The 12538-nt window shown below is 30.2% G+C and overlaps 1 protein-coding gene across 1 annotated transcript; it reads left to right on the top strand.

The window, feature by feature from the left end:
- Window positions 1-7571: 7571 nt before the first annotated feature.
- LOC102603906 (CSC1-like protein At4g35870) lies at window positions 7572-10491 on the top strand. Its single transcript, XM_006340716.2, has one exon. The coding sequence runs from the start codon at window positions 7718-7720 to the stop codon at window positions 10211-10213; it is 2496 nt and encodes an 831-aa protein (XP_006340778.1). The 5' UTR covers window positions 7572-7717; the 3' UTR covers window positions 10214-10491.
- Window positions 10492-12538: the final 2047 nt, after the last annotated feature.

The following is a 12538-nucleotide window of genomic DNA, read 5'->3' as shown; positions in this document are numbered from 1 at the left end:
GTTGTTAATTATTATTATTTATAATACTTTTTTGGTAATATTAAAATGATATGTGTTATTTTTTCTGTCCCAATATATGTGAGCCTGATAAAATTCTGAGAGTCAACCTATTTTATTATATAACTTTTAAATATTTTAAAGCTTTTTAAGTCATTTGTAAGTGATATATGTTACTTCCTTGATTGGGACTTTTCCATTTGTGAGATATATATATATTCTATATTATTTTAAAAGGGAGTTTATGCCCAAGTTCTACTATATTAATAAATATAATATATAATATTCAAGAAAGTCCCAATCTTGAATATTATATATTATACTTGGCCCTAAACTCTCTTTTATAATATAGTAGAATAATAATTTTGTAGTATTTTGAATAAAATTAATTGTCTTGACAGATTAAAAAAAAAAAGAACCATCAAAATCGATGGCTGAAAACAGCAATGCAAATGGGTTGCCAATGGCCATGGGTCCACCTTATAAGCTACTAGAATTTTTTCCCCTATATATCTCATTGAAATGAAAATCAGTTGTACGTAATTCACAAAGCTTCAAATATAAAGCAAGTGGACTACTTTTAATTTATAAAGAAACTTTTTTCTTATAAAAGTTTGATATTATTTGACTAATGATACTTTCTAACCAAGTTTAGTCGGCCAACATCCATGTTTAACTTAATGAATTTGATTTGTTATCTTTTTGGTTAAGCACGTGCCCCTCATGTAGTAACTAGTATAAATGGTACGTATTATATATGAACTATAATAGGGAGAAAATTTTGTTGTTTAATGAAAAAATAATTAAGTTTAGGGTGTTCAAAATCGAATCATAATCGATAAGTTGATCATAAAATTAGTTTATTGGTTTATTGATATTAAATTATCGAATAAATAATTGGAGAACGGATTAAAATTTTAAAATTAACAGTTTATTGATATGAGGTGGATTATTCAATTTCCTTATCGGATAAACCGTTAACCCATTAAAAGTTACTATACTTATACATTTATTCTAGATATATCACCCTCATTTAATATTTTGTATACCATAATATATAAAAATAATTAGTATATATTTTTCCTTTCTAGTACTCAGTACTACTATTTTTTTTCCTCCTGGGCGCCGGGCGGAACTTATAATTAAGTAATACTTTGGAATACATGATTAGTATTTTTTATTTTTTTTACCACCATTAACAAAATAAAACTAAAGAAGTATTATGCTCTAAATATTCGAACATGATGAGTAGCTAGCTAATTAATAGAGCTTATCATAATAAACGTAATCATAGCATACAATGAAATTAAATAACGATGTTAAGTTCAAGGTTGAGCAAAACTATAACAAAGCGAAGTTCGGTATTTTAGTGGAGAAGGATAGAGGGGCGGGCTCATTATCCAGCGAGTTTAGAAGGCTGTGATTGGTCCAAAGGGAGGGTCACAGTCGGATTTCTCGGTTATCAAAAAAATAAATTAATTAAAATGAAAGAAGGCGCGTAGGTCCTGCGCCTTGTAAGGCAATGTTGCCTTGCGCCTTGTTTAGTGAATGCGGCGGATACCCTAATTTCGACGGATTTAAACGGCGTTAAAAAAAGTTGCCCTTTTGGTTTGATAATTAATTTTGTTGCCCTTTTGAAATTTTCAAAATTTTTTATTACCCTTTTAGCTCCGGACTCTGATAAATGTTTGTTCATTTTGACTTAGTAATCTACTTACAGAATAAAAATAGATCAACAATAAAATAATTACAAACTATTGTAATTGATCAAGAAAAATACATAGAGAACTTTCACATATATAAGAGATATTAGGCAAGATGAAACATCAATTATCTCGATTTTTCTCTTCAAGGAAAATAACAAAACATTTTTTTTTTATAATGGGAGATGATGTACTTTTTTCTTGTAATTGAGTCTTAAATAGGAGAAAAATAATTAATTAATTTGGAGAATTGTAACTTAAACTTTATGTAAGAATTTAAAGGAACTAATGAAAGAAAATGAATAAGGAAAAATAAAGTCTAAAACATGTCTTTACATATTTCACCAATAGTTAGAGGCATAGTAGATGGATGAATAAAGGAATTAATGAAAGAAAATGAATGAGGGAAAATAAAGTCTAAAACATGTCTTTACATATTTCACCAATAGCTAGAGGCATAGTAGATGGATGAATATGGTCAATATATTGAATTTTGAATTATTAAGTAACCCTTCAAATTCTTTAGAATTTCTTTCAAAGAGTATTATAATCAATAAAAAAATTATAAGGTTATTTTAGTAATCTATTTTTTTTATTTTGTTGCTTCCTACTTTTACACATAGTAATCCAGAATAAACGATCTCGTCGTAGATACGATTGGGGGAATCATACGTCATTGAGGAGTTCACACTGTCCAAATAAGAGGTGAGTAGACATCGAAATTTTATAGTATCAATTCACATGATATGCATGTTTTTTAGCCTGATAATAACGTAATTCATTACGTAAAAATAAAAAATTAGTAATAAATAAATTTTATAACTAAAGAAAAAAATATGTTGTTCTAGCGATATATTATTACAATTTTGTGTTAGGTAATTTCAACCCTTTTGTAGCGACCACTAGAATAAACCATAAAGTTATTTACTCAAAGTGGATAATATGTATAAAGAATATGAATCGGGACAATAAATAAAAATAATAAAACCAAGATAATGTAATATATTTTTTAATATTGTCAATATATTTAAATATTTCATTTTTTTTTCTTTATCTCAAATCTATATCTATCTATCTATCTATATATATATATATATATATATAAAGGAGGACCATACACAAGGTGATGTGGCACCTCTCTATGGCCTCCATTTGCATTTAGTTTTTTTTTTTTTTTTTAAATAAATAAATTATTATATTATAAAAATAAATTACTTAAATTTATTGCAAATAAATATTTTATTGATGGAGGAACATTTATAACAAAAACTATTCATATTCTTTTTTTATTTATTTGTCTCACTTATAATAAAAGGAGAAACATAATTTATCCTTTCTTGACTTTTTTTTAATTCAAATTAATTATTGTATTGTAAAAATATATTATTTAATTTATACAAATAAATATTTTATTAATGTAGGAACATTTACAACAAAAAAACTGTCCACATTCTTTTTTCTATTTTTTTTTATCTCACTTCAAATCATGAATCATGAAATGATAATAAATTTTTTTACATTTTAAGTATTTTTATCTTTATTTTTAATTTATTCACAAGGAGTTATTACACATGACTTGCCCCTCTTTAATTTTTACTTTTAATAATATTCATAGCTCTCATAATTTTTATGTCCATAACCTCCAACTTAAATTTGTAAGTTATGATGTCTTATGGTATTCCTTTATTTTGCCTATAAATTCATATTAGTTTCATGCAGATTCACATTCACAATTATCCTTTCCCTTTTCATCATATTGGTTTGGTTTGTAACAAAAAAGAAGTACATGAAGGTAAGAAATATTTCATTGCAAATTTTTATTTTTTATTTTCATCTATTTTTGTCTATATAAATTCGTATTTGGTTTGTGAATGAAACTAACATGTAACAAAAAAAAGTACATGAAGTTAATAAATATATCATTCTCAAGTCCTTATTTTTTTCATTTCCTCTATTTTTGTCTATATATTCATATTTATTTTCATGAAGATTCACATACAAAGTCATTCTCAAGTCTTTCTTTTTATTTTTATGTACTTAGACATGCTTTCTTATATTTTTTAATGTTTGTATTATCAATAATCAAGCAAGTATGATTAAAAAAAATCTCTGTAATTCTTAACAATGTTTTGTCTGTATACAATTGCTCTTTCTAATAGTTAGTTTTTTGGATATAATATAGTTTGATTATAATATTTGTTAGATTTCAAGAAATAATTATTATTTAGTATTGTTAGCACTATTGAAAAGATAATATACAAATATATTACATATAGTTTAAATTTTGTTCTTTCTTTTGACATAATTATTTTTAATTGGTATATAATATTTTTTTTATTTAGTTGGTTGCATATAATGAAGAGTTTGACATATGGATCAAAACATGATGGCGGATCTACTTGCAAAGGAGATGATAGAAGGAAAAAAAAATGAAGCATAATTAGAGATTATTTTTTTACTTTGAATTGTATTAGCAACTTAGTTACTTTTGCTAGAATTTTCTAAATTTTGATTTGTATAAATAATTTAGCTAAATGTATTATATTGTCAATGCTAATCATTTGATCCTTTATTATTCTACTTTTTCTTTGTTATGAAGCAAAATTAATATAATTATCTCATTTTAACAACAACAAAAAAAATTATGACGATTAGGAGTTTCATTTTTATTATAATTATAAAAAGTAATTGAAAAATAAAATATTATTTTCATGATGCCATTTTTTGCGTATGTAACAATCTGTTTTCGTCACCGTTCTTTTTGCTTTGAAACGTATTTATAATTTTTATGTAGTCACCACTTTTTATATTTTCTATGTTCATTTTTTGTATTTTCACCCCTTTATTTTTATTTATTTATTTTACAAATAAAATCAATGCATAATTAGTAATACATTTAATGTCTAATAAAATTATACATTTGAATTATTTATAACTCATGTCTCTTCATCTTACTTGTAACTTTTAATATTAAATATTATTCATAACTTTTGTATGTTTCATTTTTCATAAATCTTATAAATATTTAATTAATGTTTAAAAAATTATAATAAGCAAATATATTAATAAGGACATAATAAAAAAATCAATTTTGTTTTTGACGAAATTAGAGTTTGAATAGAAAATTAGTACTCCTACAAAAGATAGAGAAAATTAAAACATAAAAAATATTTTCAACGTAATACAATATATTGTTATTTCAACATAGTATCTCTTATTCCATTTACTTTACCACGGTGAATATTTTGTTCTACCTATATACATATACAAAATAATTATATTTTATATGTTTAAAAAAATGAAAAAACCTATGATATCGCAGATGAAGAGAAATATTAATATTATCTATATATTCGATACTAACCTAAATATTTCATATTTTATATTATTATCTTATAAATATTTCATATAGCCGCGCAAAGCGCGGATAGTTTCACTAGTCATACGTACAAAACTCCTCTTACTTTCAATGTACGTATAATAAGTAGGTCCTTTTACCAAAATAATTAATCAGAATTAATGCACGTTGACTTTTCTCAAGTTTATCACTTCTTGAAAAGAAAAACATAGGAAAGTATGTAATTGACTACTTCCTAATATGCATCTCAAATCTCAAATCTCAAAGTTTTCACATGGTCGAAGAAAAAAAAGCCCAAGATATTATAACCCCTCATATTAATTATCCACATTATTAAAAATAATTATTTTAAATTATTAATTAATTTATAAACTCAGCATAGAAGTAATTAATTTTTTTCTATTTTATCCTTACAATTATTTTTTTAAATGTAATAAATTTGTAAAGTTCTGAAAATGTGAGGGAATATGAACAACTAAGATGAGACAAATAAAATATTAACGAACCGAAATATTAATAAGAGATCATGTATTAAGAGCCGACTAAGCTACCCTTGTTTATTTGATTTCATTGAACAGACCAAGTGCGATTATAATTAAGTCAACAAATTAAGCTTTTAATCTTCCTCGTTTAAACATTAAAATAAAATTCCAATTTTCTTTATGTTTATAAAGTCGTTACCTAATTAATTATTTCTGTACGGACCAAATCAAGCCGCATATTATATGTTTTCTTTTTTACAAGAATAGTTTGTTCTTTTTTATTAAATTAATCTAATCTGCATGTGGTCATTATAATAGTGTCTGCTTTATCCTTTAACCAAAATTTGCAGGTTGTAATTAATGTCAACCCATGTGATTTCCTTTTTGACCCCGTCATTAATGTGTAGTCTAGTTCCTTGAAAGAGTCATTTTTTCTTCTTTCTTTTGTTAGATATTTTTAATTCCAGTTTTGAATGGTTCTTACAACATTAGATTTGTTACCAAAGTGATTTAACTTTGTATTTTTTATTAAAATAATAAACAATTTATGAAAAAAGTGAAGAGTTTTTTTTTTTACTTCAAAATATAATATTTTTTTCCCACTTCGGTGTTCAGAATCCGCTACGTCTGCATTCAGGTCACGTACTGCAAGACCCATTAGAGGAGTGATACTTTCAACATGATTTTCTTCATACCCAGGATTCGAACACAAAACTTTTGATTAAGGGTGAAACGGTCTTATTACTGTACCACTACATATACATCATGTTACATAATGAGACTTTTCTAGATGTTTTAGTCTCATAAAATATTTTAAAACAAAAGAGGGAGGAAAATATGGAGTGTAGAAAAGTATATGATGGAAGGCAACGAAAGATGAGAGCGCAAATTATGGAGTCAACAAAGAAAAGGAAAGGTGAAGCAGTGGAGTCCATAAGAAACGCCTAATTATGAAAGGTTTGAGGCACAGCACTCAAACTGAGTATTCAACACCACTAAATCTCAACATTTGAACCCAACAATTAATATATATTATCACGATTCATGGGGTAAACTAAGATACTCAAAGATTTTAAGGTCCAATCACTCGAAGTTGGCGATAAAGAGTCCTACATCAACCCGGGGTGAATGAGATTTTTTAAATATGATTTGAACAATTCTGAGTTAATTTTTGAGATTGAGTTAATTTCAAAATAATTAATTTATTTCCTTATACATTTCATGACTATGGTAGGAAAAAAGAACATATTGATAACAAATTAAAGATTATGGAGTAGCAAATAGGAATTAATGAACAAAAGAAGCAAGTGAATTGTAGAAGGAAAATAAAGATGCTTTCAACTAGGAGTGTCAAATGAGTGGGTTGGATTGAAACTGGAAATATTAAAATGAGTTGAAATAAAAATTGGGTTGGATCTTGACCCGCCAAGTTTACTTTGGGCTCAAACGAATTAGACTCAAATGAGCTAACAATTGAGTTGGGTCAAGCCCCGCCTAATTTGACCCGTTTAATGTCACTTATTTTAGCATATTGCTATTTAACTTTTATAACCATAGTTTGAATTTTGACTCAAGATTTAAAATAATAATAATTTACAAATAGATAGATAAATCCTAAAAGATATAAAATATATAATAATTCATACCTTCAATATAGAAACATACATTACATCAATGTAAATAAAAAGTTTTAAAACAGATTGAAATTGAAGATTCAATTGAACTGAATTTGAGGATTCTTTTAAAATAAATTAAGATTTGAATGTGTTGAGATTGTAATAGTCTTTTTCTCAAGTACCATCATTCGTTCAAAGATGTGTGATGGATGTACGTACCATTGTTGTAGTAACACAATATATGGGCCTCATAATCGTATTAGGCCCATTACAAAAAAGTCGGGTCATCTCTATTGGGCCTAGCAATTTCGGTTCGGTTGTGTGAGTGTTTACTCCTTCCCACATGGCGGTTAAAGGTAAACCAATTAAAAATTACTAATTGTGTCATTATGATAGGCTTTAATACTTAAAAGGGGTTTAGCAACCTGAAATTGGATCTTAACACCAAAGGAATTACCTTTCGATATTCTCATTTCTCATCACCTTCTCGGGTCAATCGGTTCTGCAATTAATCGACCCGCCGAAACCCTAACGTTAGATGAATCTCAATTTCAATTCAATATGATCCAATCCAGCTTCTCTGCAGACCCACCTTTCATGGCAGCCAACTCCACTTTCTCTCCTCCGCCGTCCGCCGGTGACGGAGACTTCAATTACGACGTCGCTTGGTATGGTAACATCCAGTACCTCCTCAATATCTCCGCCGTTGGAGCTTTGACTTGCCTTCTTATTTTCATCTTCGGGAAGCTTCGAAGCGACCACCGTCGCATGCCCGGTCCCACTGCCATTGTCTCCAAGCTCTTAGCTGCCTGGCACGCCACTGGTGTTGAAATCGCCCGCCACTGCGGGGCCGACGCTGCTCAATATCTCCTTATTGAGGGCGGCAGCTCCGCCTTGCTATTATTCCTCGCCCTTCTTTCCCTTGCAGTAATGCTGCCGTTGAATATATATGCTGGTAAGGCTCCTATGGCTGATCAGTTTTCAAAGACTACAATAAATCATATAGAAAAAGGTTCTCCATTACTCTGGATTCACTTTATATTTGTTGTTATTGTTGTTGTTTTGGTACATTATGGTATAAGTGAAATACAAGAAAGGTTGAAAATTACTAGACTTAGAGATGGCTATGGAAATCCGAGTAATTCTGGTACGAATGTCAGTGCAATTTTTACCATTATGGTGCAAGGGGTACCTAAAACCTTAGGTTTTGATAAAACACCTTTGGTGGAGTATTTTCAGCATAAATATCCCGGGAAAGTGTATAGAGTAGTTGTGCCTATGGATTTGTGTGCTTTGGATGATTTAGCTACAGAGTTGGTGAAGGTTCGGGAAGATATCTCTAAACTAGTGTCAAGAATTGAGTCACGGGGTTATTTGAATGAGGGTGAGGAAGACGAGTATGATAATGATAGTGTGAATGGGCGGGGTTTGTTAGCACGACTGTGCTTCCTGTGGAGAAAGGCTAAGGATACATGGTATCGTGTTATGGATCAATTAGGCTTCTCAGATGAAGAGAGGTTGAGAAAATTGCAAGAGTTGAGAGCTGATTTGGAGATGGAAATGGCATCTTATAAAGAAGGGAGGGCAAGAGGTGCTGGTGTAGCTTTTGTGGTATTTAAGGATGTATTTACAGCTAATAAGGCTCTCCAAGACCTCCGAAATGAGAAGAGGAGGCGATATGGTCGATTCTTCTCAGTCATTGAGTTGCAACTACAGAGGAACCAGTGGAAAGTAGAGAGAGCTCCTTTAGCCACTGACATATACTGGAACCACCTGGGATCGACAAAGTTCTCTTTAAAGTTGCGCAGAGTGTTGGTGAACACATGCCTACTGTTGATGCTTCTATTCTGCAGTTCTCCACTAGCTGTGATTAGTGCTATTCAAAGTGCAGGGCGAATAATCAATGCTGAAGCTATGGATCATGCTCAGATGTGGCTGAACTGGGTGCAGGGCTCGAGCTGGCTAGCAACAATAATATTTCAATTTTTGCCCAATGTTCTGATTTTTGTGAGCATGTACATTGTTGTCCCTTCAGTTCTTTCTTATCTTTCAAAATTTGAACAACATCTTACTGTATCTGGTGAGCAAAGGGCTGAGCTACTGAAAATGGTTTGCTTCTTTCTGGTAAATCTTATTCTGCTTAGGGCTCTGGTCGAATCAACTCTTGAGGGTGCTCTCTTAAGTATGGGTCGGTGTTATTTGGATGGAGAAGATTGCAAAAAGATCGAGCAGTACATGACTGCTTCCTTTTTGACAAGGACATGCCTTTCGTCTCTTGCATTTTTAATTACAAGTAGTTTCTTGGGTATATCTTTTGATTTATTAGCTCCAATTCCTTGGATTAAGAAGAAGCTTCAAAAGTTTCGTAAAAATGACATGCTTCAGCTGGTACCAGAAAGGAGCGAGGACTACCCATTGGAAAATGAAGACATTGATAGTTTGGAGAGGCCTCTGATTCATGAAAGGATTTCAACTGTGATTGCTGACAACAATGGATTTTTACGTGATGCCTCTCCAAATGAAATTGATTTCCCTGGACAAGATTTGTCTGAATACCCTCCAGTCAGCCGAACCTCACCAGTTCCAAAGCCAAAGTTCGATTTTGCACAGTATTATGCTTTCAATCTGACAATATTTGCCCTAACCCTGATCTATTGTTCGTTTGCTCCTCTGGTGGTTCCTGTTGGTGCAGTTTACTTTGGGTACCGATATGTAGTTGACAAGTACAACTTCCTGTTTGTATACAGAGTGCGAGGTTTCCCTGCTGGTAATGATGGGAGGTTGATGGATACTGTATTATCTATCATGAGGTTTTGCGTTGACTTGTTCCTCCTTGCAATGCTACTTTTCTTTTCTGTACGAGGAGACTCAACTAAGCTTCAAGCCATATTCACACTTGGGTTGTTCGTGATGTATAAAATTTTACCCTCTGATAATGATTCTTTTCAGCCAGCTTTATTACAAGGCATACAGACTGTTGACAACATTGTCGAAGGGCCAACTGATTATGAGGTGTTCTCACAACCTACATTTGATTGGGATACATATAATTCATGACACTTGTGAATAAAAGCAAAGATTTGTGTATATATTCTTATTTTGTAATTGGATGTGTTTCTGCATCGATCAGATCTCTCTTCTCTTTTCTTGGTTCATCCTTTGGGTGGAACGATTAGTTGGAAACAGATATTTGGCTTAGGACCACATGTTATAATGTCTAACATGGTTCCACTGTATTAATAGTCTGTATTTTTACGATCAGGTCTTTGACCATTCGCTTAGGGGAGAAGCATTATATACCTTTGGCTTTCTCAAAGGACTGGAGTTCTCATTGATGTTTGCCTTTTCCTAGTAGTCGTAACAGATGGAGTGTATTTTTTTCAAGTTGAAAATATTGCTTTACAACCAGGAAGATAAAGTCTAAATAACAAGGTTCTTGGAGAAATGTTTATTTTGTTTGCTGTTTCCTCGTGCGTTCACGTTAGCTATATGATTGTTGTCCAGGTAGGTCAACCCTATGCCAAAATATTTAGTACGTGACACCATTTTCTTTTTAGTCCGTTTTAAAAATAATATCACCTTAGAAATCATTTCATTTTAATATGTTGTTTCAATAAAACTTTAATGCTCTTTTCTAGGGGGCATGATTGTTTTTTCTTCTTCTTTTGTTCTTACCAGAAGGTGAGGAATCAGTTTAAACATACAATGATTAAGAATTAATGATATTCACATGTAAGGAAAGAAGATAAATAAAAAATAACAAATGTATATTTTGCGTGTTTATTACAAAATAAAATTGTGCGTAAGGGTATCAAATGAACAGATAAAGTCAAAATTGAGCCTTAATTATTTAACTTGTGATAAAATTTGACAATTTTACTTGTATGATTAAAGAGGTTCAACTTTAGTAAATGTATGTATAAACACATAACAATTAAGTTAATTGTTGAAATGAATATTAGGAACCCTAAATACTTGGACAAAATGAATTATAGGCAAGATGAGAAACTTAAGGAGATATATGAAAAACAAAGTCTAGTCAAAGACCTTACCCTACGTAAAATCTTGGCCAAGCAATTAATTGTCTCATTCAACCTTTAACTATAACCAACTCTGTACAAAGCCAGTACACTTAACTAACTAATCACTATTTTATCTCTCTTTTTCCTCTTCTTTGAGACAAAACATGTGGTACATGTTAACTTATGGTAAAAAAACATTTTCCAAGAAAAGGTATAAATAAACAAGACCAGTTATAGAAAGTGTCACAAGTTATGGTACTTGTGACATTTAATTAGTAGAACTAATGCAATTTTCTTCTTTATATGTTATTTTAATTAGAGAAACAAATTAAGGGAGACAGAGATGTATCATTCTTCAGTGAAGAGCATTTTTGTTGAGGAGCAAAATGATGTTCCACCTATATGCCCTAAACCTAGAAAACTTGGATCCACTACTACTCTTCCTGAATTCCTCAAATCCCTAAATTGCAATGATAACAGGTATTCCTTCCGTCTCAATTTATATGATTCTCTTATCTGTTTGTTAGATTTCTTGATAAATATATAATATTTGGAAATTCATGTGATCAGCCAGAAGAATTTTGATGGAAGAAGTGGGATTCTCAACATTGTTGCTGAAAAGGTTTGTTATCTAATGACTTTAAATCTTGAAATACGCCTTTTGATTTTTTGCGGAATTCTTTTGTAGTTTTGCAACTCTATTATTACTTCTTATTTTGATGACAATTGTTGGTTTTCTTAGACATGATTGACTATAAAAATTACTCATTTTTTTGAAATATTTTTCACTTTATTTGAAAAATAGTGCCTAGCATGAAAATTCCAAATCCAACTTGAAGTTATATATTTCAAATTTGAAAAATAACTTATAACCTATTTTCACGTTTCATTTTTGAAGTTGTATTTAAGTACATTCAAAAATGAACAGTATTTCAAATATTTTTAGCAAAAAGTATAACTAGAGAACTCAATTTTCAATTCCAACTCAACAAATTTCAGTGAAAAATATTTGAAATGTACGTCGAAACGCAAACTTAATGACTTTTTTTCTTTGGCAATGCAGACAAGAGATGGAAGAAATTCACCATCATGTTACTCAGGGTCTCCTCCAGGGAGAACAAGTAATCCTTTGGTACAGGATGTACAATTTATTCAGCAAATGGAACATTTTTCACCTTTAACAAGAACTAATTTGTCTGATAAATTTGGTTTTACCTCTGTCTCTCCAGCTTGACAAAATACACAAACATCACAACTTTTTTTAATTTTTTTTCACTATTTTGTTTACTTAATGTTAAGATGTATGAGAAATCCCTTTTAAAGGGAGTTACTTTTTTTTTTTTTTTTTTTTTTTTTTTGT

Source organism: Solanum tuberosum, unplaced genomic scaffold (assembly GCF_000226075.1).
Source record: "Solanum tuberosum cultivar DM 1-3 516 R44 unplaced genomic scaffold, SolTub_3.0 scf00020, whole genome shotgun sequence".
In the NCBI taxonomy this organism is placed as follows: Eukaryota; Viridiplantae; Streptophyta; class Magnoliopsida; order Solanales; family Solanaceae; genus Solanum; species Solanum tuberosum.
This window is presented reverse-complemented; position numbering and strand designations above follow the sequence as displayed.